Genomic DNA, 25,344 nt, shown 5'->3' on the forward strand with positions numbered 1-25,344 from the left:
TTCATCTTCCATCTATGCCCCTCTGTCTATCTCCATGTCTTCATTGGATTGAATAGCATTCTTTTTTTTTTTTTTTTTGAGAGAGAGAGTGCGCACACGCACACATGTGCACACACTTGGGGGAGGGGCAGAAGGAGAGGGAGAGAGAGAATCTTAAGTAGGTTCCATACCCAGTGCAGAGTTCCACGTGGGGCTCTATCTCACAACTGTGAGATCATGACCTGAGCTGAAGTTCGAGAGTTGGAGGCTTAACCGACTAAGCCACCAGGTGCCCCTGAATAGTGCATGCAGTGTCTTTTCTTGATTCCTGTGCTTTTGTTCATGTTAGTCCCTTTTTTGGCTTATGCTCTCTTATTCTTTCTGCTTAGTCTTACATGAGAATCATCTGAGAAGCTTTAAAAATACAGATGCCCAAGCCCCAGAGATTTTGATTTGATGTGCAGAAGGACCTTGGCAGTGATTCTAACCAGAGTGGAAAACCATTAGTATTAGCTCTTAAAAAATGCTACTCAGATGGTATATAATTTGCTCATTTAAGCTTTTTCAGTCAGGTTTATGATTTTAGTTTCTGTGTTTTCATTGTACTTTATTTAATTTCCACTATAGCATTTATAAAAAAACTATTATATAATATGAGGTTCATTTGGTCATTCACTGAAAAAATGTTTGTTGAATGCTCTTCTTAGGCCTAGACACTATCTAGATTCTTGGGTTTTTGGTGTTGAACCATATAGGTATGGTTCTTGTTCTCATGGGGCAGTCTGACTGGGGAGATAGACATTAAGTAGGTAAACACACAGATTCATTTTGTAAGTGCTCTATAGGAAAATAACAGGTTGCCATGAGAGTAATGAGTGTGGGGACTAATTAGTCTTGTGCTCAAAAGAGAATTCTGGACTAAGGCTATAAGTTTTAGACCCTTGGTAATGTAGATGGTGTTCATCACTGGGGGATGGGATAAGATCAAGTAGGAGGAGAAGAGAAATGGACGCTGAAGAAAGAACTAACATTTGGCATCAGAGATAAGGGTGAGGAGAAAAACCAGAGGAACACAGTATCATATAAACCAATAAAAGACGGCGATTCAGCAGGGAGGTTGATATGATGTTAATGTGAAAAGATCAGTATTTTGGGAGGACTGTATTTAGGATGAAATTGAATTATGAAGCTGGGGTTATGTTTATCTCTGATGATGAGAACTCATTGTTTCTAGACAATAGTTTACTTTCCAGCTTTGGAGGTTAAGATTACAATGTGTTATGGTTCTCTTAACCTAAGAAGTGAAGAGAACAGAGAGCAAACAAGCTTATATTGTCCTGGTAGAATCTGAGAGAGTAGTTCCTCAGTTAAGGGAGTATTTAGTTCCTAAATAAGACATTCTCTTGAGGAGCACCCACACTATGTCAAACATTGTTCTTCACACTATATTCTTTGCATTATATTCTTATCTAATCTTCATTGCATGTCTTATAAAGTAGACACTATCATCTCTTTCTCTTAAAATTTTTAAAAATGTTTATTTATTTTTGAGTGACAGAAAGAGAGACAGCATGAGCAGGGGAAGGGCAGAGAGAGAGGGAGACACAGAATCTGCAACAGGCTCCAGGCTCTGAGCTGTTAGCACAGAGCCTGATGGGGGGCTTGAACTCCCAGACTGCAAGATTGTGACCTGAGCCAAAGTCAGACGCTTAACCTATTGAGCCACCCAGGTGCCCCTCATCTCTTTTCTTTCAGAAAGAGAATAATGTTTATTGAACCAGAAGTTAAATAACTTCTGAAAGAAAGAGGTATTCAGAAAAAGAATAATGTTTATTTAGCTAGAAGTTAGATAACTTCTGAAAGAAAGAGATGATACTATTTACTTTATAAGAGATGTAATGAAGATTCGATAAGAATATAATGCGAAGAACATGGTGTGAAGAACAATGTTTGGCATAGAGTGACTTGCTCAAGTTCATACAGCTTTAAGTAGAAAATGAGTTTGAAAACAGATCCATCTGATTTCAGAAGTAGTACTCTTTACCATTTTGCTCTAATTGTTTCTTAAGCAAGAATGTCTAGAGCTTTGTTAGACTTTAGATACGTAAGCTAGAAGAAAGACCATTAATTAATGAAAAAAAATTAGCTATTTTGTTGTTTCTATTCTCTTATAAAATATAAAACTAAAGGATTAACAATGAAAAGAACTTTACCTGATAGCTGACTTTCTTTGTATGAATGCTCTAAATGCTGTTTGGTTCTTGAAAATGTAAAAGGCTAGTTAAACAAGTAATACTAGATTAATAACAGATAGATTGGTTAAAGGGATGGCACATTTCTAGCACCTTACTAATTTTTGCCTTCCTAACAGCACAAGTAAGTTGTAAAATCTCCATCTAGTGGCAACTTTAGGTTACTGCATGAGTCTGGCCATGACTCTGGGGCACTCAACTGCGTGTTAAGACATAGTGCTAGACTATGATACAGAGTATTTTACAAACATTATTCCATTTGCTTCTTTCACAGTACTAGGAAGTAGATAGTATTATGTCAATTTATGCATATGGATGACAGACTCAAAAGATTATCAAGTAGTAAATCAACATGCACATGGGATGCTTTTGGGTGGATGTGTTAGTGGTGGGAGATGGGAGATGATCTGAACATGATTATTAAATATGATGTATTTAGAAATGGAATTAATTGGTCACCTTTTTAAAGCCTCTTAATGCATGCTTTTCAGAGTTTTCTCCAGAAGGGCTATATCAGTTTATACTTGTGCCAAGAGGGTATTATGATATACCTTTGCGCAAGCCCTTGATAAAATGGTAGAACATTTGGTTTTAAATGTTTCTTTATCCATGACTTATCTGCCATGTTAGCTTGGTTATGACACATTATTTATGGTAACTTAAAAGTGCCATTAAAATTTTTTAGTAAGAAATAAGGGAGCAAAATGTATAAAATAATATTTTTATAAAGATAAATTTCATATAGGGTAGATTAAAACAGGGTGAGACCTTGGCAAGGAAACTAGATAAGTGATATTTGGTTTTGATGGTAGTGGAAATAAGAATGGACCTACATGATAATATTAAGGAAGAATTAGCACGATAGGAGACTGAGCAGGGTGAAGAAGGCAACAATATGAGACTTTTAGCCTTCTTTAAAGGCACAGGATAATTTATATATGTTAAAGATTTTAACCTATTTGACTTTGATGCTACCTGCACTTTTATTACACATTAAGGCTCCAAAATGTCTGTCTGTCTTTCTTATAAAATGTATTTTTTTAAAACTTTTTTTATTGAGATCAAATTTACACAATCTAAAATTCACTATTTTAACCATTTTAAAGTATGCAGATCAGTAATGTAGTATATTCACAAAGCTGTGCAACCATTACCGAAAATTCTCCACTAATCACCCCTCCTCCAAAGAAATGTCATACCTCTCAAACCCAACTTCCTCTTATCTCCTGGAAACCACTGATCACCCATCTGTCTCTATAAATTTGCCTAATCTAGACATTTTATGTAAGTGGAATCATACAATATATTACTTTTGGTGTCTGGTTTCTTTCATTTAGCATAATGTTTTCATGGTCCAACTGTGTTGCAGCATGTATCAGTACTTCCATTTCTTTTCATAGCTGATAGTAATCCAGTCCGTAGATATAGCACATTTTACTTGTCCATTCATGGGTTGAGCTACTATGGATAATGTTGCTGTGAACATTGTATATAAGTTTTTGTGTGAACATATGTTTTTAATTCTCTTGTGTATGAGTGTAGAATTGTTTATCATATGGTAACTCTGTGTTTAATGTGGCCGCACCATTTTACATTTCCACCAGTAATGTATGAGAATTCCAGTTTTTCCACATCCTTGTCAACACTTTTTATTTTTGCATTTAAAAAATTAGAGCCTTCCAGATAGGTGTGAAGTGACATCTCATTGTGGCTTTGATTTGTACTTTCCTAATAACTCATAGTATTGAGCATCTGTTCATGTGCTTATTAGCCATTTGTAGATCTGCTTTGGAGAAATGTCTGTTCAAATTCTTTGCTCATTATTATTATTTTTTTAAGAGAGGCTGTCATGATTTTTCCATTTAATAGTTGCCTATTTCACTGGATCCGTTTCTCCATAAAACATTACAATTTTCTTTCACAGTATCTTTATTTTAATTGGCACACGTTTATCCTTTCTTCTTCTTAGCAAGCTAAGATATTTGTAGGCTGTTTATAGTACTTCTGTGTTCTGCCCTCTTTTTTTTTTTTTTTTGGTTTTTATTTTTTGTGGCAAATATACATAACATACAATTTAATCATTTTTAGGTGTGCAATTCATTGACATTAAGTACATTTTCAGTGTTGTGCCACCTTCACCATTATCTATTTCTAACACTCTTTCATCATCCCCAAAGAAATTGTATCAATTAAACAGTAACATTAGGGAACTTATGTTTGGAATCTCTTCAAATGGAACCTGATATATAACACATAAAACTATTTCGGCTTTGATTCGTTTTCAAGTTGTGTTCTATAATTTTCATAATTGTCACTGGTTGTTAGTATTAATTTGTGAAAGGCTTTCTTAAAATTGCACATGTAGGTATTTTAAAAGTATATATGTTTTCCCATTATGTATACAATTTTTATGTATTACATATAATTTGAAGTTGAAAATATACATATTTATATACCGTAAAATTTAACTAACTTATTATTTTAGGAAACTCAAGAATACACCCGAAATGTTGTTAGATATTGCCTTGAAGCTCTTCAAGATTGGTTTGATGCTATTAACTTCGTAGATGAGGTATGTATATTTTTGGTATATATCGAGGCACTTAAGAAAAAAAGTGTTAGATCTCATTTAACACTAAAAATAATATGGGGTAAGGGAAAGATGTTGAAATGAACATAGTATCCTTAGGTTTAAAAAAAGAAATGGGAGATCAGTTCTTTGACATTTAGGAGATTGAGGAGTGCACTGATCATACTTGCTTATTTCCTAGAGAAGGGCATGATTTCTTTTTCTATTATTAAATGTACATGTCTCCGTATTTCTCAGGAGTGAAAATTAGTTTTATGTAGAGGGGTAAAAGTGACAGTGCAAATGTGAATAGGGTGGGGGACATTAATGGAAAGGGTGTTACAACTTTATTAACTGGTCAGTGTTCTTCTGTGGGCTTGAACAAAGGTGGTTGTTATTAATAATAAACTGAGAAGAGTTGGCACGGAACATACTCTGTATGAATTAAACAAGGGTTTGCTTGTAATTAGCCAAGTTTCCTATCAGAAGCCCCTTTTATTTCTTTTATGAAGTGAGTTCAGAATATGCCATATGCATAAGGAGGACCATGTTTCAGACAACTCCAGCTCCCCCATCTGATTTCTAAATCCTGGGCAGAATAGAACTCTTGCTATCTTTGTGTGTGTGTGTGTGTGTGTGTGTGTCAGGGGGGTAGGGTGGGGGTATTTTTCTTTTTCTTTGCTTTTTTAAAAAAAATTTTGATATAGTCACAGACTTATTGAAAAGTTGGAGTGGAGTACAAAGAACTTTGTTTTCTTGAACATTTGACAGTTAAGTTGTTGACTTGATGCCCTTTATGCCCAAATACTTTAGTGTGTATTTCCAACAAACAAGGACATTTCTCTTATATAACCAGATAAAACTGTAAATATTAGGAAATTAACATTAATATATTATTACTGTTTAAGTGTTAGAACTCATTCATATTTTATAAATTGTCCAGTGTTGTCCTTTATAGCAAAAGGATCCCATTCTGAATCTCACATTGCATCTAGTCATCATGTCTCTAGTCTCCTTCTGGAGCAGTTTCTCATTCTGTCTTTGCCTTGAAGGATAGTAACATTTTCAAGAGTATGGTTGGCTCAGTTATTTTGTAGAACATCTCTCGGTCTGGGTTTGTCCCATGATTAGATTCAGATTGTGCCTCCACAGAACCCCTCCTCCTTTCAACCTGCTTTACTCCTTTGCCCCTCTAGGATTAGTTGGGCAGCTGGAGCATCTTTCAATACAGTTCTCATTGTTATTTGAAACTTTAGGAAGTATGTTGAAATAGTAGCATCACTAAGATAACACCTTGATTGAAGGAGGGGAAAACTCTCTTACACATAGAGGGTTATGAAGTACTTTAACATGAAATTAATAGTTGAGCTCAGGGGTGGAGTTAAGGACAGTTAGAATCATGTAAGGTATGTAGGGCAGCTGAACTTAAGGAAATAGTACATTTGTTTTTCACACAAGTATTTTAGGAATATGTTGAATATTATAAAGAATTTAAATAGATTTTTAATAGAAGAGAGAATAAGTTTAGAACTTAAGGAATCACATAGAATGGTATGTTTTTAATGGTGTTTTAGAAGGTTTTTGTTTCTTAAAAGTGCTTTGACAGATTTGTTCCTCAAAACAACCCTGTGAAGTAGAGAAGGTATTATCTTCCTCTTTTTTTTTTTTTTTTTGTAGATGTAAAATGGAGATGCAAAGATAGTAAATCACTTGCCTATAGTTACATAACAAATTACTGGTAGTTCTCAGTCTAGAACCCACATCTCTCAACTCCTTGTCTGGTAGTATTTCAGTGTTGCTGACTATTGGCAGTGGAAGGAGCTATGGGTCAGACAGGCAGGCCCAAGTGTAAATTGTGGCTCAGCCACAAACCAATGAGCTATGTGATCCTAGATAGGTTTTTAAAAATTATTTTTAATTTTTTTTACATTGCAAAATCCATCTCCTCATCTGTTTATTGAAGATAATATTAGTAGTCAATGAGGATTGAATAAGAGGCACATTTTACATTTGTGATAAATATTTCTTTTACCATCCTTGTTGGTGGATGTCAGAAGTTATTGGGGTAATATAGCACAGATTAAATAAATACTATTTGAACTGAATTAAGTCAGATCAGTCATATAGAAACAAGGGATAGGGGGTGCCTGGGCGGCTCAGTTGGTTAAGCATCCATCTCTTGATTTTGGCTCAGGTCATGACCTCACAGTTCATGGGTTCGAGCCCCATGTTGGGCTCTGCGCTGACAGTGTGATATCTCCTTGGGATCCTCTCTTTCCCTCTCTCTCTGCCCTTCCCCAAATCATGCTCATGCTTGTGCTCTTTCTCTCACTAGAATGCCAAAGTTCTTTGATATATACTGTACTAAGCTTTCTTATGGAGGCTGTGTTTTCAGTGCTGATATGGGGAGCATCTCACCCAGCTTGTGAAGGCACATAGGCCCTTCACTTGTACGTCACTTTTAGGACTGTGATAGAACCTCTTACCACTCTGAATATAACAGTGGAGTCCAGACTGGCTCTTCAGTTCACTATTTGTTAACTGTAGGAAGTTATTTAAGTTTCCAAGCTTGAATTCCCTTACTTATAAAATGAGAACATTAATAGTTTCTACTCCCTAGGGTTCTTCTGAGGATTAAATGAGGTAATGTGAGTATGGTCAGCTGTGATTATTGTTCTTACTACTGTCATCATGTTTGGTATGCATGCATTTGAAGATTCCCAAATAGGCTAATTGTAAAAGGAAATCTGTTCCATCCCTTGTTCAATGCTGGATGCTTCACAGGATTCAGAGTTGCGTAGTATGTAGTTTCTGTCTTCAGAAACTTGCATTTAGGTGTGTAAAATGGAATTAATTTTATCTTTTATCTATACAGGATTTTTTTTTAAAGCTATATCTTCTAAAATTTTAAGTTTTGGTTAAAAAGGTTCAGGAATAAATCAAGGTGAAAGTGTGCTTTTAGCATTTTGAAACCTTCTTTGAACTTGTATAAAACATGCTTCAACTTGTGGATTTTGTTTGTTTATTCTAGCCAGCACCTAACCAAGTCACTTTTCATCTGCCCCTTCATCGTTACTATGCTATGTTTTTGAGTAAGGTAAGACTATCATTAAGCAATTCTGGTATTTTTTTTTTTTAATATTGGGAAATAAGTATTGAATTAGTAACTTGTTTTTTTTTCAAATTTTTTAGGCTGTGAAATGTCAAGAACTAGATTTGGATTCTGTTTTACCTGATCAGGAAATGTTAATGAAACTAATGATTCACCCACTCCAAATTCAAGTATGTATTCAGGGTTTAAAAAGTTCTAAATTGAGGGACTCCTGGGTGGCTCAGTTGGTTAAGTGTCTGACTTCAGCTCAGGTCATGATCTCTTTGTGGGTTCGAGCACCACATTGGGCTCTGTGCTGACAGCTCAGAGCCTGGATCCTGCTTCGGATTCTGTGTCTCCCTCTCTCTCTGCCCCTCCCCGCTCACACTGTGTCTCTCTCTCTCAAAAATAAACATTAAAAAAAAAAAAAGTTTTGAATTGAATTCCTCAGTTAAGTGATTCTTCTTTATTTTGTTTTTATGTTTTACATTGTTATTATAGCCAAAATGTTTGAAAAGCTTTTTTTTTTTTATACTTGGTTATTTTTGCCAGATTATATTTTGGTGTTTTTTGTTCTGTGAGATTTACAATGAGTTTTAATTTCCCCAGAAATTCTTTTCACCATATTTTAGGGAAGTTTTTAACATACTATGGCATTGTTTTGAGAGGAGATGCAAAAGAGTTCTAGCATTAGTGCTATTTCTATTTTACTAAAACCATGTTGTTTGGGGTAACTTAGCTACTTGATTCTTAGTTTCCGAATCTGGAAAATGAGAGGAGAGAGAAGAGAGAAGAATATTTCTGCATAAGCACCATGGTTTCTTTCAGTTCTAATACTATAATTTTATGGGCCAATCTTTTATATACAGTACAGGGACGTGTGCTTCAATTTATTTTTCCTGGAAATTTTAGATTTATTAAGTATTATTGAACTTTAACACTGGGGGTTAGGAACAAGTAAGAGATGAAGTTGATACAGGACACAAATTCATGAAGAATTAAACATTAAAAAAAAATTTGTTCTAATCTGACCTTCTCTTACCTGCCAGTTACTTGAAAGATTACTAATTTAGGTTGAAGGTTGAGTTAGGGTACATTAAAGATATAGATTATATTTATTTATTGGAGCAATTAACTTTGTTTTATGCTTATTTGTGTGTTTCTTTAAGCATTATGTAAGGTTTTTTTCTTGAGAAACAAAGAGTTAAATATAAGTGTCATTGATTCCTCATGAAAGATTTCATTTAAAATTGTTATAAATGTATCCAGGCATCATCATACTAACTCATGTACAAACTCCAAAAGAAGGGATTGTATAAAGCATAATGATCACTTAAAAATTTCAAAGTATGTATTTGAATAGAATATTTTAAACTAACATGGGGCAGAATGTCAGGCTTATTCTATGATTAAGTTACAAAATACTTTGAACTGATTATTCAGTATAACATGATTTTTATAAAGATTGAATTTAGAACACTTCTTTGTCCAGTTTACTTAATTTTTATTTTACTAGGCAAGTCTTGCTGAAATCCACAGCAATATGTGGGTAAGAAATGGTCTACAAATCAAAGGACAAGCTATGACCTATGTCCAGTCTCATTTCTGTAATTCCATGATTGACCCTGACATTTACTTACTGCAGGTAAGCCAGTTTGATAATGCAGATATTATACTTTAGAAGTTTCTCATTTGTACCTGCAGCAGTTAGTTGATAGAGGTGACTCGATGACATGAAGAGGTCATTGCTATTGAAAGAATTTACTACTTAAATTTTCCAGGAGAAGGGGACATGCCATGCCACAGCAGAACCACAGGAAGCATTAGACTTTGGTCAAGAGGCAGGAACAAGGGGGAAATCCTAGAGCAGGACCTTTTGGGGGGTATCCACAGAAAGGGCAAGGCAAGGCAGGGGAAGCAGTTGAGAATTGGCTAATTTGAATAGATTCTGGTGGGCTTTGGGGCATTGGGGCTGTCCCCAGCTACCTGGCCATGGGTTGTTTCAGGGCAGGGAGAATACTGGCTTCGTGTGTGAGAGTTAGATAAAGGGGGGTGATTGACTTATCTGTAAGAGGCTTGTCCCCAGGAAGTTGTTTACTGTTTTTAGGAATATATTTAAGAATGTTTCTTGTCTTTAGCTAGCCCAGAGAGGGGTGGTCTCTCCCCTGTCTGTAAGTGCCCCCCACATTGTCAAAACGTCATAAGACATAGGAAACTAACAAACCACATGATTAATACAAGAAGTAAAACTGAATATTGAGAGATAAAGTTTCTGGGTTTTTTTGTTTTTTGTTTTTTTGTCTTTTAAAGGTTTGTGCTTCTAGACTTGACCCAGATTATTTTATTTCATCTGTCTTTGAAAGGTGAGCATAATTTTATCAAGACAGGTATTAGGAAGTTTTTGGAATTTAAGTTGATTTTGTTTTAACTTAAAAAAAATCTGTCTCAAATATTTCTTATTATAGATTTAAGGTAGTGGATTTGTTGACAATGGCTTCACAACATCAAAACACAGTACTTGATGCAGAGCATGAGAGATCGATGTTAGAAGGCGCTCTTACATTTCTTGTGATTCTTTTAAGTCTTCGTTTACATTTAGGTAAAAAGCACTCCTACTAATGCTTGGGTATTAAGTATTCTCTCTTTCCTCCCCTCTCCCTGTGGTAGTAACTGGCTTATGGAAAAAAGAAAAGGATTTGGATATATTTAAATACTGTTTCAAACTCTTGACATGTGCAATTGCTACTCCTTTCATAGTATCCTTTAAAAAACCCTTTACTTAAGGGAGCTGCAAACAGCAGGTTAGTTAAACTGGTTATATTTGGGGCATTGCATTCTTTGCTCTTTAATTTTTGAAGCATCTCATTTTTAGTAAAACAGCTTAATAAAAAGTGTGGTAAGTTGTTTTTTTTTTTATAATTTACGTATATTCAGATTAACTAATTTCCTTTTTAATTGTTTTAGGAATGTCTGATGATGAGATACTCAGGGCAGAGATGGTAGCCCAGTTGTGCATGAATGACAGGACACACAGTTCATTGCTGGACCTCATATCCTTTTAAAAGCTTAAGTTTCTGTTAATTATAGAGTCTAAATGATAAGTAATTTTTATGGGTTAAAGATACATCACTTTTGTGATTAAAAAATATTTTTGGAGTTGAAAAAAACCTTTAACTGTTCAAGTGTGTGTCCAGGGCTAGTTGGCAGATATTTTTGCCTCTCTCTGTCACTGCTCAGGGAGCTCTTGTTAGCCGTGGTTACACTTCAGAACTGATGGCTCTGGGCAACCCAGGATCTGACCTTCTAGGACCGTGTTCATGAAAGGAAGCTGGACACTTGGTAAAAGGCAGCAAAGTCTACGTTATCTGTAATCTAGGTTGGAAATCATGGTTAAAATTTATAGGTTTACCTTATAATTATTACCAGGGTTTTAAACATTTTAAGAATTTTTTTCTTAGAATTCAATCTTAAACCAAGAAGTTTTTGAGGGGAAAGACTATCGTCTATAAACTTTAAAAACTTATGGTTCTTTGTATAGGACAGAGCATACAACAGACACTTTATTATTTTTTAAGTTGTTAATATAATTTTAGACAAAGATTTTGTTATTTTGTGATAAAAATTTATTTTATAAATTTGGACTAAGTTTACTTTGTATATTATGAATACGTTTGGAATAATTGGCTGACATTTTGTGAAATAACTCCTATGGAATGCCATTTGATAACCTTGAAGATTTTCATAAGCAGCAGCAATTTGATATTGTTTGATGATTTCATTCAACTATTATATAATGTGTATCAATGCTGTAACAGCAGAGGCATTCCTCTGTAACTTTGAATTTTGAAAAGTTAATTGATGGGGCGCCTGGGTGGCGCAGTCGGTTAAGCATCCGACTTCAGCCAGGTCACGATCTCGCAGTCCGTGAGTTCGAGCCCCGCGTCAGGCTCTGGGCTGATGGCTCAGAGCCTGGAGCCTGTTTCCGATTCTGTGTCTCCCTCTCTCTCTGCCCCTCCTCCGTTCATGCTCTGTCTCTCTCTGTCCCAAAAATAAATAAACGTTGAAAAAAAAAAATTAAAAAAAAAAAAAGAAAAATTAATTGATTAATGTGAAATCAGTGGGAAAGGATCTTTGTGGTTTCCTGGCTTACTTTATAAAACTTTGTTTAGCATCTTTTTTCTCTTTTTTTTTTTTTTTTTTTTTGGAGGATGGCATTTTGTGTTTTTGGAAAAATAATCTTTGCTCATAAAAATATTGGCTAATTTTTAGCATACTGTTTTTGATTCTCTAAGGGAGAATATAACATTATTTGTAAAATGATGAAAATGGAGGTGCGCCTGGGTGGCTCAGTAGCTTGAGCATCCGACTCTTGATTTTGACTCAGGTCATGATTCCAGTGTTGTGGCATCGAGCCCCGTGTCAAGCTCTGTGCTGAACATGGAGCCTACTTAAGATTCCCTCTCTCCCTGGGCTCCTCTCGTGTGTGCTCGCTCTCTGAAAATAAAAAAGAAAAAAAAAGAATGGAGATTAATTTTATAAGCTTTTTTTTTTTTTTCCATTTCTTAAAATTTGGTTAATTTGTTTTGGGGAGAAATAAACTTGGGAACTACTTTAGCATATAAGCTAGAAGTAGGCTTGTAGGTTAAAAATATTTTAAAAATTCGCAATTAATAAAAAGTTACTGAACTCTTGTATTATATAGCCCTCTTGTGGCCAGTATTACATATTACAGCCAATTACTCTTAACAAAAATAGTTAGAAACTAGAGTACCTTGGTAATTTTATAAAGCTGGCTTTTAGGCATTAATTTTTTTCTTGACACATACATCATATTCCAGAAAATCCAAATCCCAAAAGTGGTATTATTCCAGGCAGTTACAGCTTTGAATCAGTTTTATCAGCTGTAGCTGACTTTAAGGCTCCTGTTTTTGAACCTGGAGGTTCTATGCAGCAAGGCATGTATACTCCTAAAGGTACGTTTATGTACATAAATACATTTTTTCAGAAATGGTTTTCTGAAGGTAAGTTGTGTACGTAAAGAAAACATTTTGCTTTTTATTTATTTGTCTTTGAGTTATTCCTCAATTTTCTTATAGATGTGTGTTTGTTTTTTTATGGTATATGGTGATATTGCTTCTATTTATTTACAAATCTATGGTTTTATGTTACAGGAAACCTTCTTAGATGACTCTGAATTAGAAAAGGAACTTTATATATGAATTCTAGTTCATTTTTATACGTGAATGAGCTGTAAATGAACCAGAAATTATAAAACAATGTATATTAAAATTTTTTTTAAATCTATTTATTCTCTAAGTTTGATTTTGAAATAGTTCTCACTACCCAAAATTTAACTTGAAACAGTTAAAATTAAAATCCAGATACGATACTGATTACATTTTCCTACATCCTATGTAAATACATAAAATGTTTTCCTTAAGTGGTTGGTTTTCCAAGGTTTTCTCCCTAGCTTCATAGATGACATGCTTGCCAAGCGCCACAAGTAGTGAAGTCTTCATTCACAGTCTTGTCCTTTTCACTTTCACATGTTCACTAATCTAAGTTAAAAGTTTGAAGGAAGTACCACTTACATGCTTCTTGACTTCCTCAACACTCATTGTCTAGCCGAAAAACTGATGCCCATGTTGAAGGTGTGAATAACATGTACTGTTTGGCAAAATCCAGCAGGATAAGCCTTATCATGTGGGATTTTCCCAGGAGTTTGCAATGGTGAATCCAGAGTCTCTGGTTGCAGTGTGTATTCCATTAAAGGAAAAGCACAGTGTTTCTCTATTGTAGAGAACTTCTCAGGTGGAGCTGCATCACATAGTACACTGCTTATTATGGTGTGAGGATTACCTCTGTCCTAGTCACTTGCGGTCCTTATAAAAAACACAGGTTCTTGTGCCTCACCTCAGTCTGTTCTCATCAGGATCTCTCGGGATGGATTCTGGGAATCTGCTTTTTTAATAAGCTCTGAAGGTGATTGTCATGCACAGGAAAGTTTGAGACACTGAGATCGAGCATTGGGCTTTTGAAGATTAGATTAACTAGTTTGTGTGATGTTTAGATTTGACATCTTATTTGTAAAAATGAGAGAGTTGGGGTAGATGAGTACTTTTAAAGCTTTTTAAAAAGTGTTTGAAATAAGCCTTTAGTTTTGGGCAACTAAACCTTAACTAAGTCTGTTATACAAAACCAATAAAAGCAAACCTACTCTTGTTAAAGTGGGTGCAGGTAGTAGACGTGGCTTCTCGACTGTTTTGTCATCTCCTTGCTCTTGAAGTGGCCCCAGGTACACTTCTGTGGGAATCCACAGAACACTAAAGCCTGCCAGACTAGTTAATCACTAACAGTTTTCTTCTATTGCTGTGGTTTTATTCTGATAAAAGCATTGGCATTTTATTGTACAAATTAATAGATTAAAAAGTGAAGGACAATAAATGATAATAGAAATAAGAACAAAGGTCTTTGTGAAGGCCTATCTTAAGGATTCTTAAGTCATACTTAGGATAACTTAAGATGAATGAATAGTCTGTTACATGAAAATAGGGACAATTGTTAACAGTTTCTTATGCCAGGAAATTGGAATTACAGTAGATATGTAGAGAGAAGCTTAAGCTTCTTACTGTTTTCAGATGTTAAGAATTCTGCTAGAATGAGATGTGAAAAATGATCTAGGAAAGATAACACTCTTAAGGCAATGGTTTCTGAAATTATTATTTGCAGGCCATGCTGTAGATTTTTTCTACATCTAAATACCATCTCTGTTACTGTATACATAGTATGCTGTATTTTCTTGAGTGGATTCACTTCTTTAAATTTCACCTCATGCTAAGCATGATTATGAAATCATGGGTTTTATATGCAATGTACAAGTTCTTAATACATGTTAATATAATTGTATAATTGTTAAAAGCTTTGTGCACTTAAAATCATCTTGTATACCACCACTTGTACACATTCCACACATGGGGTAATGGTTCCTAATCACTTCTACAAACCAAAAATATTACAAAGACTCTTGAAAATCAATAGCTCATTAATTTTTTAATGTAGCTTTCACATTTTTATCTTTGAATGTTTTCAAATTTGTTAATGTGTTTTTTTTCTTACATTCTATTGGCACTTTACAAAAAAAAACATAAACTAAACTTTTATGGTGCAGCATTATCACATTGTAATACATTTTTTTTTGCTCACTAGTTCTTACTGAAGTTAAAAGAATATTCATAATGATGAAATTATGATTTTTAAGACTTAGAAAAGTAGTCATGATATCAAGCTTATTAAAGCAAATATATGATCCGATTAAACTATCCCATCTTATAAATTTAAAATATACTTAAATGTAATTAGTCATCAGAAATTGACCTTGTTCCTAAGAAGTCAGTGTTTTGTTTCTACTTTCTTTTGAATAATAGCTGAAGTCTGGGATCAGGAGTTTGACCCCGTCATGGTCATTCTTCGAACAGTTTACCGTAGAGACGTGCAGTCTGCAATGGACAGATATACAGCATTGTAAGTCTGTTATGCTAGTATAAAATGGATATTTTATATTTATGTAGAAAAACTTTAGTTATAACACAAATGTGACATGCAGTGATTAAAGTATACTCTCAATCTTTAGAGGAGAAAATAATACTTTAAGATTTAAAAAAATCTGCCATATATTTATGTTCTCAAGATCTTGATCCAAAATCTGATAAATATTATAATGTCACAAATAGACATTAAAAAAATAACAAACTTATTTAGTTGCTGTTTGACTGGTGGAATGCAAAACTTGGTTTTGTGTTGTTCTGCTTTCACACCAGTAGAGGAGGCACAAGTTAAGAGAATAAAATTATCTGATCTCAGAGATGATGGGTATCTACCAAAAGTTTGGTAATATTGCTGTGTTTTTCACAACTGGGAAAATAGCCAAAGAAAAATGAATTTTATTTGTAAATATTTAACAAAGTGGTTTAAGATGTTGATGATTTCAGAAAAAAGTTTTGAAGAATATCTTTTTAATGAAGTATTCATTTTTGTTATTGTTATAGACTATTTTTTAATGTATTGTTTCCACCAATTTTTAAACCTTAATGTTATATTGCTGAACATCATATAATACCATGTTTTATCTGTGCTTTTCTTTTTTTATTAGTTTTTTTTTTAGATTTTTTTGTTGTTGAAGTTTTTATTTTATTTTACATATTTTTTTAAATTTATATCCAAATAGCATATGGCACAGCAATGATTTCAGGAATAGATTTCTTAATGCCCCTTAACCATTTAGCCCATCTCCTCTCCCACAATCCCTCCAGTAACCCTCTGTTTGTTCTCCGTATTTAAGAGTCTCTTCTGTTTTGTCACCCTCCCTGTTTTTATGTTATTTTTGCTTCCCTTCCCTTATGTTCATCTGCTTTGTATCTTAAAGCCCTCATATGAGTGAAGTCATATGATATTTGTCTTTTCTCTGACTGACTAATTTTGCTTAGCATAACACCCTCTAGTTTCAGCCACGTAGTTGCAAATGGCAAGATTTCATTCCTTTTGATTGCTGAGTAATACTCCATTGCATATATACACCACATCTTCTTTATCCATTCATCCATTGATAGATATATGGACTCTTTCCATACTTTGGCTATTGTTGATAGTGCTGCTATAAACATGGGGGTGCATGTGTCCCTTCGAAACAGCATACCTGTACCCCTTGGATAAATACCTAGTAGGGCAATTGCTGGGTCGTAGGGTAGTTCTATTTTTAATGTTTTGAGGAACCTCCATATTTTCCAGAGTGGCTGCACCAGTTTGCATTCCCACCAGCAGTGCAAAAGAGATTCTTTTTCTCTGCATCCTCACGAACATCTGTTGTTGCCTGAGTTGTTAATGTTAGCCATTCTGACAGGTGTGAGGTGGTATTTCATTGTGGTTTTGATTTGTATTTCCCTGATGATGAGTGATGTTGAGCATTTTTTCATGTGTCGGTTGCCCATCTGGATGTCTTCTTTGGAGAAGTGTCTATTCATGTCTTTTTCCCATTTCTTCACTGGATTATTTGTTTTTTGGATGTTGAGTTTGATAAGTTCTTTATAGACTTTGGATAGTAACCCTTTATGTGATATGTCATTTGCAAATATCTTCTCCCATTCTGTGGGTTGCCTTTTAGTTTTGCTGATTGTTTCCTTTGCTGTGCAGAAGCTTTTTATTTTGATGAGGTCCCAATAGTTCATTTTTACTTTTGTTTCTCTTGCCTCTGGAGATGTGTTGAGCAAGAAATTGCTGTGGCCAAGGTCAAAGAGGTTTTTGCCTACTTTCTCCTTGAGGATTTTGATGACCTCCTGTCTTACATTTAGGTCTTTCATCCATTTTGAGTTTATTTTTGGGTATGGTGTAAGAAAGTGGTTCAGGTTCATTTTTCTGCATGTTGCTGTCCAGTTTTCCCAGCACCACTTGCTGAAGAGACTGTCTTTATTCCATTGTATATTCTTCCTGCTTTGTCAAAGATTAGTTGGCCATACGTTTGTGGGTCCATTTCTGGGTTCTCTATTCTGTTCCATTGATCTGAGTGTCTGTTGTTGTGCCATTATCTGTGCTTTTCTTTTTTTTTTAACATTTTTTTTTTTTTCAACATTTTTTATTTATTTTTGGGACAGAGAGAGACAGAGCATGAACGGGGGAGGGGCAGAGAGAGAGGGAGACACAGAATCGGAAACAGGCTCCAGGCTCTGAGCCATCAGCCCAGAGCCCGACGCGGGGCTCGAACTCCCGGACCGCGAGATCGTGACCTGGCTGAAGTCGGACGCTTAACCGACTGCGCCACCCAGGCGCCCCATCTGTGCTTTTCTGAAGCATATGTTAAATATTTCAAAAACAAATTTTATTTATTTATTTATTTATTTATTTATTTATTTATTTATTTATTATTTTTAAAAATTTACATCCAAATTAGTTAGCATATAGTGCAACAATGATTTCAGGACTAGATTCCTTAGTGCCCCTTACCCATTTAGTCCATCCCCCCTCTCACAACCCCTCCCGTAACCCTCAGTTTGTTCTCCATATTTGTGAGTCTCTTCTGGTTTGTCCCCCTCCCTGTTTTTATATTATTTTTGTTTCCCTTAAGTTCATCTGTTTTGTCTCTTAAAGTCCTCATATGAGTGAGTCATATGATTTTTGTCTTTCTCTGACTAATTTCACTTAGCATAATATCCTCCAGTTCTATCCACGTAGTTGCAAATGGCAAGATTTCATTCTTGTTGATTGCTGAGTAATACTCCATTGTATATATATATCCCACGTTTTCTTTATCCATTCATCCATTGATGGACATTTGGGCTCTTTCCATACTTTGGCTATTGTTGATAGTGCTGCTATAAACATGGGGGTGCATGTGTCCCTTCGAAACAGCACAGCTGTATCCCTTGGATAAATGCTTAGTAGTGCAATTGCTGGGTTGTAGGGTAGTTCTATTTTTAGTTTTTTGAGGAACCTCCATACTGTTTTCCAGAGTGGCTGCACCAGCTTGCATTCTCATAAAAACAAATTTTAAGTGATATAAATGTCTTTGATCTTGAGAAAGTATTTGTCAAAGTTTAAGTGTAGATATTAGGTATAATTGAAACTTCTTTTTTGCCAAGACAGTGTAGTAATAGATATATGTTGAATTTATGATCCATCAGAGACCTATCTGAAGAAAGTTTATAGTATAGAATTTTAGTATACCCTTCCTACCCCCTAGAAAACAAAAACAGAAAACAACGCATAGTTCAGCCATCAGCATCTCTCTTTACCTTTCTTTAAAACCCTTGAAGAGGTAGTCTCAGGTTCTCCGTACTCTGGTTTCTTAACAACTTCTTTTTATATGGTTTTGTACCTATTTGTTTACTTGTAGGCTTTTACTAGACTCTTAGTTCCTTGAGGGAAGATATTTTTGTCTCTCCCTTTACATCTTTAGTACTTATTTTCAGTGCTGGCACATAGTAGGCATTCAGAATATATTCATTGAATAAATAAATTGGAGTAGTTCATCTTGAAAAAAGATGGACGGGAGGAAGCATTTGCATGGAAAGCCTAATGTGACATAAACACTGTGGTCTTAAGTGGCTCTGCCGTTTTCAGGGGGTGGTAGTGGTGGCTAGTCATTTGAATATATAAAGAGTATGTATATAGTAAATTTTATTGCTTTTTTTAAACTTTGTAATAAATAGAAATTTGGACTGGGATTGGGCTCAAACTTTCAAAGTTTTCAGGGAGCCATTAAATACTTAATGCAATCAGTTTTAAAGGGGAAATTTTATTAACAATACATATTTATTGAATGCTTGTTATATGCCAGGCACTCTGTAAAGCAAACAGCATTGTATCTTTTATTTTTCACATAGCAGACTTAATTGCTCCGAGCACTTAATTTCCTTCATTGAGAGAACCAGTAGTTCTCAACCAGGAGTGATTTTTATCCTTCAAGGGACATTTGGCATTGTCTGAAGACTTGGATGGTTGTTACTGACATCTAGTAGAAGCTAGCTAGATCTGTCCCCCTGAACAAGAATTATCTGGCCCCAAATATCATTGGTGTCAAGACTGAGAAAGCTGGTTTAGACCCATACTGACATAGAGGTATCCTTTTTTTTGTTTTCTGGTATCTTGTCTTTTGTAACGTATTTTGTGTTATTAGTTGCTTAGAACCAGATCATAGTTTGATTTATACCCACTTCACATAGTCATAGAAGACCGTATCTTCAGAGCTATTTTTATTAATTTTTCCTCTTTCCTGTTTTGTTCTCCATAGTTTTTCTAATTCTCTCACGTCCCCCATTGGGCTTTTGAGTTCCTTCCTGTACAATATCTTTATAATTTCTTAGTAATTTCTGAAGTGCAGTGATGTTTCTTGGCAGTTTGGAAATCTCTGTTTTAAAAAAAAGTGTGTATTTTATTTTATTAAAAAATTTTTAATGTTTATTTTTGAGAGAGAGAGAGAGAGGTGAACAGAAGAGGGGCAGAGAGAGAGAGGGAGACACAGAATCCAAAGCAGGCTCCAGGCTCTGAGCTGTCAGCACAGAGCCCTACATAGGGCTTGAACTCACAAACTGTGAGATCATGATCTGAGCTGAATTTGGATGCTTAACTGACTGAGCCACCCAGGCACCCCAAGAGATGTATATTTAAATAAAGCAGTAATAACAAAGGACAAATAAATGTACTCTATAGCTTCAGGCTAAAACTCTTTAATCATTTTGTTATAAGTTAATTTATGTATAAACTATTATATTCATGTGATAACATTTCATGTACTTAAATATCATACTCATGAATAAATGTATTAGTTTTTATGTAAACCTTAATTTTGTTTTGAAATTTATTTTGTATGTGAAATAATAGCATCTGCTTTCTTCATGTGATACCTTTTATTTGCTGTATATTTGACTGTATAGTTGACTATTTCACTTCTTATTAGAGCACAACAGGAAATAACCCTAAATGGTAGGACTTCCTGGTCATTTTCATTTTCTTTTACTTCTAAGGGACAAGAAGTGGCTAAACTGATTTTACTGAGTGTGATCGTTTTTTATTTGCAAGAAGGCAGTAGAAAATCCTTGTGAAGAATTATGGTGAAAAATGATTGGATAAATTGACACTATTATGTCTTTAAAATCAAGCTTGTTGCTAGGCCCTTTTTAGGCGGTTAGTAATTGCTAAATTAATGAAAAATAAATTTCTTTAAATTTTTGTGCTGAGTGTTTAGGTGAAAACAAGCCATTTGCTGTATGTAATGGTTAGATGTTTAGAATCTTAGGATCTTGTTGCTGGAAAAGGCCTTTAAGATCTATCCAGGTTGCATCAAAGTGTCTCTGGGGCCATCACTGGAAGAGCAGGTTGGGCAACAGCAAGAGGAAGCCTAGAGAATGGAGGTGGTTCATACTGCTTTCTTCACTCCTTTCCAAATACCCCTTAGTGGGCAGTTCAGCTTTTAAAAGGAAAACAAAAACAACACTACAACAACACAAACACAAACCCAACAGTTGGAAAACCATCAATATTGTATTTTATGTATGAGGACATTGTGGCCCAAAGAAGTTAAGTGAAAATGTTTTTTAATGGCAGTATTGGAACTATTGTCTAGGCCTTTTCCAACCCGCAAATGTGATTTTTATACAGTGGCTGTTTTAAATTCAGCTGGAAAGTAAGTTTTTTCAACTATAATTTTTGATATTTCTATTGCTTCCCATCTCCCATCTTGAAGGTTAATGACTACTGGCCCATGTTTGAAAGTATGATGTATGAGTTTATATACATATCATTTTTGCTTCAACCTAGTCAATAATTAGGTGTTGGTTTGAATCACTTGGAATTTTTTTGCTGTCATGTAGCTTTTCATTTGCATTATTCTATTAATGCTTTTGAAAAGAGCAGTCAAAATGATGTATTACCTGCTGCCTTGAACAAATATATAACCTTTATTTTGGAATACTTTATTAATCTAGGTGCTACATATCTAGGAGCTAGCAAACAAAGAAACAAAATGAACACTAAACATGCTTATCTATGCTAAATGAAATAGGATAGTTGAAATATTTTATCATAAGCTATTGAAATTTTTTGAAAATTATGCTTTTAAATAGCTACTATAATAGTATATAGAAACCAGCTTTTTTTTTTTTTTTTTTAAACAAACTTAGTTTTATGTCTTTCTCATCTTGAATCATAGATGCAACTCATTTCTCTGGTATATTAATGATATATATCTTTTTGTTTTTTAGTTTTTTCCCCCCATTTACATGATATCTGTTTATTCTAAATTGAGTTTTCTGTTGTTTGGTCTCTGGCTTCCATATTAGAAGCATTCTTCAGATGTCTGATCATTCTGGCTGCTCTTGATAAAGAGCTCGGAGTACCTTGGTGTAGCTTGTAGATCCTGAGTTTTAATGTAGGGTGATTTGGGCAGGCAGGTGTGTTGAGAGCCTTTATGTTAGTCTCTTTAGAACTTTCTTTTTGGTCCAGAAAGAGTCCTCAGAGAAGTATTTTCATATATTGCCCAGAAGGTAATGGTTTGGCTGCCATTATTCTGTGAACCGAATGGGAGGAGACAAACGCCTGGCTCTGAATCAGAAGTGAATACTGTGACCTTAATTCCCCATCCTCCTTCCTTTAACTGTGCTTGTGTTTTACCTTCTCCAGAGATGAATTCTCCAGTCAGAATTCTGTTGGAGTGGGAGAGAAACACTTCTTACTCCCGATCTCCTACTACTGAGGTACCAGGTGCTGTCAGTTTCTGACCTTTTGAGGATGCTGCAGTGTTACTTGGATTGATTCTCAGTTTTCCCAATTGCCTTCTTGTGATTTGGCTTTCTCAGGTCTACTAGTTGAGTTACCATGCGCTCATTTCCTTTCCAATTAACAAAATTTTGCATTTTTTTTCTTTTCTGATTTTCCCCATCGTTGTGGTTTTCATCCTTTAAAAAATACCATTATCATAGTTCTGTTGGAGTTTTGAGTGCAAGTAAAGTTAAATACTTATGTTCATTCTTTGATTTTAACTTCAAGAGCTGAATGTGTAGCTCACTTTAATTTGCATTCTCTGGATTACTAGGTCCTCGAGGTTGAGCTTTAAAAAAATCTATTAATTTCTCTTCATGTTTCTTGCTCTGAGAACTGTGTATACATTATTCTTTGCCAGTTTTTCTATTAGGTTGTCTAAAGTTCATTCGGTCTCAAGTTTTACTTTTTATTTATTAAAAAAAAATTTTGTTTACATTTATTTATTTTTGAGAAACAGAGTGAGACAAAGTGTGAGCGGGGGAGGGGCAGAGAGAGAAGACACAGAATCTGAAGCAGGCCACAGGCTCCAAGCAAGCGGTCAGCACAGAACCTGATGCGGGGCTCGAACCCACAAACTGTGAGATCATGACCTGAGCCAAAGTCGGACACTCAACCGACTGAGCCACCCAGGCACCTCAAGTCTTACTTTTTATAGTTAGATCTGTAACCCACCTGGAATTGATTTTTGTTTGTCAAGTAGTGATTTATTTATTCATTTATTTTTCTCCTATAGAAAACCAGTTGCTTTTGGATCATTTATTGAACAGTTCATTCCTTTGTCAATGATTTATTAATATGCTAATTTTGTCATAAACACTTGATCCTCATTATTTGCAAATTTGGCTACTTGCTAAAGTTTAAACCCCAGGTTAATACTTTCTCCTGGGTATTTGTTAAAGCTTTCTCCTGGGTATTTGCAGGTGTGTGCGGACATGAAGAGTGCACCTAGCTGAGGTTGAACAGAGCAAAGCTCTGTCCTCTTGTTTCAGCGCTCATACTTTAAACAAGTGTCCTTTTTGTAGTGTTTTTAGAACTGTTTTTGCATTTTTATCCTGTTTACTATTTAAAATGGTCCCCAAATGTAGCTGAAGTGCTGTCTGGTATTCCTGAGGGCAAGAAGGCTTTGATGTGCCTTACAGAGAAAATTCGTTGTTAGATTAATCTTCATTCAGTCATGAGTTATAATGTTGTTAGCTGAGAGTTCAGTGGTAGTGAATCAATAATATGGTACATCCAGAAAAAGGTAGAGGAAATTCACTGATCTGTACACGGGGTCATTCCAAAAGGGGCTAAAATAACAACTGTAGTGTGTAATGAAGCTATGGAAAAGCTGAAAATCTAAATTTGTGGACTCATGAGATGGTGACTGATAAAAAGGTGTAGAGGATAACATTGTTATGAGACTGCAAGCCAAAGAAATTACTGTCATGTTTAGCAAGGGTAAGAAAAAAGGTAAGCCCTACTTTGCTAGTGCTGGCTGGCTTGCACGTTTCAAAAGGTAATATACTGTGAAAAATGTTAAATTTGCAGGCAAGGCAGGCTCTGTAGATCATGAGATGGAGGAATTTTAAAAATACTTGCTAAGATTTCTACAGAAAAGGGTTATGTTCAGAGCAGGTTTTCAGTGTTGATGGGACTGTCTTGATTTGCAAGGACATTGGCAAATATAATGTAAGTTGGAATTTTGATTAACAAAATTGACCCCAGATTTGCAGGAACCTAATTCTGTATTTCTCCTAGGAGCAATAATTCAGTGTGGTGTTTGTGGTGTTTGTGGTGACTTTATAGAGCATAACTACTGTGAGTAAAGTCAGTTGACTGTATCAGGTATCATGTATATAGACCTATTTCTCTTTTGTTCATTCTGTAAATTAATGCCGTACTATCACAAATATTGTTTCCTTCCTTCCTCCCTCCCTCCCTTCCTCCTCCTCCTCCTCCTCCTCCTCTTCCTTCTCCTCCACCATCACCACCACCACCTCCACCCTCCGCCTCCACCACCACCACTTCCTACTCTTCTCCTCCTCCTTCTCTCTTCTCTTTATAAGTTGTTTATTCTTGGCCCTTTGCCTAGAATTTTATGATCATATCAAATTTAATGATGAAACATGTTGGATTTTGATTGAAATTGTACTGATTGAAATTATCTAGAATAATTCCTAGATTAATTTGATAGAGATGCCATCTCTTTTTTAAGTTTTTATTTTAATTCCAGTTAACGTATGGTGTTATATTAGTTTCAGGTGTAGAATATAGTGATTCAGCAGTTCCATACATCACTTTATGCTCATCTCAACAAGTACAGTCCTTAATCCCCATCACCTATTTCACCCATCCCCCCATCCACTTGCCCTCTGGTAACCATCAGTTTGTTCTCTGTTAAGAGTCTGTTTCTTGAGTTGTCTCTCTTTTTATTACTTTCCCCACCCCCATTGCTTGTTTGTTTTGTTTCTTAAATTTCACATATGAGTGAAATCATATGGTATTTGTCCTTCCCTGACTGACTTATTTCACTAAATATTATGCTCTCTGGCTCCATTCGTGTCATTGCAAATAGCGAGATTTCATTCTTTTTTACAGATATGTAATATTCTATTATATATGCATACCACATCTTCTTTATTCATTCATTAGTCAGTAGAAATGCCATTCTAACAGTAATGTGTTCTCCCACGTATGAACATAGTGTGTATCTCCATTTATTTAGGTTATCTTAAATTTCTTTCCATAAAATTGAGAATGTTTTGGTATCTTTTATTAGACTTATCTTATAAGTCGAACTATCTTAAAATTTTTATAGATATATGGTATATTTCCTATAATTATCATTTCTTTTTGTTCTAGTGAATAAGAATGCAATTGATTTTGGGGCTTTTATTCTAATAATTTGTAGATTTTTAAAGATTATCTATGTGGACCATTAAATTATCTGGGAATAGTGATGATTTTGTCTCTGTTTTTCACACAAAGATTTTCTATGTGGGCCATTAAATTATCTGGGAATAATGATGATTTTGTTTGTTTTTTACACACTCTCTTGTCTTTGCTGGCTAGTCTCAACTATAATACATAATAATAGCAGTGATGAAAAGCCTTCTTGTCTTGTTCCTAACACTTTTCGTGTGTCACCATTAGATACAATGTTT

The 25,344-nt window shown here is 34.9% G+C and overlaps 1 protein-coding gene across 6 annotated transcripts in view; it reads left to right on the plus strand.

Annotated features, from left to right (window-relative positions):
- Nucleotides 1–25,344, plus strand: part of UBR3 (ubiquitin protein ligase E3 component n-recognin 3) — a 241,425-nt gene that overhangs the window by 89,853 nt on the left and 126,228 nt on the right. For all 6 annotated transcript variants that reach the window (XR_006712948.1, XM_045480147.1, XM_045480143.1 and 3 more), the window contains exons 11-19: nucleotides 4,717–4,803; nucleotides 7,832–7,897; nucleotides 7,993–8,082; nucleotides 9,408–9,536; nucleotides 10,202–10,254; nucleotides 10,357–10,490; nucleotides 10,856–10,941; nucleotides 12,723–12,864; nucleotides 15,316–15,412. Coding sequence is in view for 5 of the 6 variants with exons in the window: in XM_045480147.1 (XP_045336103.1) it covers nucleotides 4,717–4,803; nucleotides 7,832–7,897; nucleotides 7,993–8,082; nucleotides 9,408–9,536; nucleotides 10,202–10,254; nucleotides 10,357–10,490; nucleotides 10,856–10,941; nucleotides 12,723–12,864; nucleotides 15,316–15,412 (884 nt within the window). In the remaining variant the exon portion in view is untranslated. The remainder of the gene's footprint in view (nucleotides 1–4,716; nucleotides 4,804–7,831; nucleotides 7,898–7,992; nucleotides 8,083–9,407; nucleotides 9,537–10,201; nucleotides 10,255–10,356; nucleotides 10,491–10,855; nucleotides 10,942–12,722; nucleotides 12,865–15,315; nucleotides 15,413–25,344) is intronic.

The sequence above is a fragment of the Leopardus geoffroyi genome, chromosome C1 (genome assembly GCF_018350155.1).
Source record: "Leopardus geoffroyi isolate Oge1 chromosome C1, O.geoffroyi_Oge1_pat1.0, whole genome shotgun sequence".
NCBI lineage: Eukaryota > Metazoa > Chordata > Mammalia > Carnivora > Felidae > Leopardus > Leopardus geoffroyi.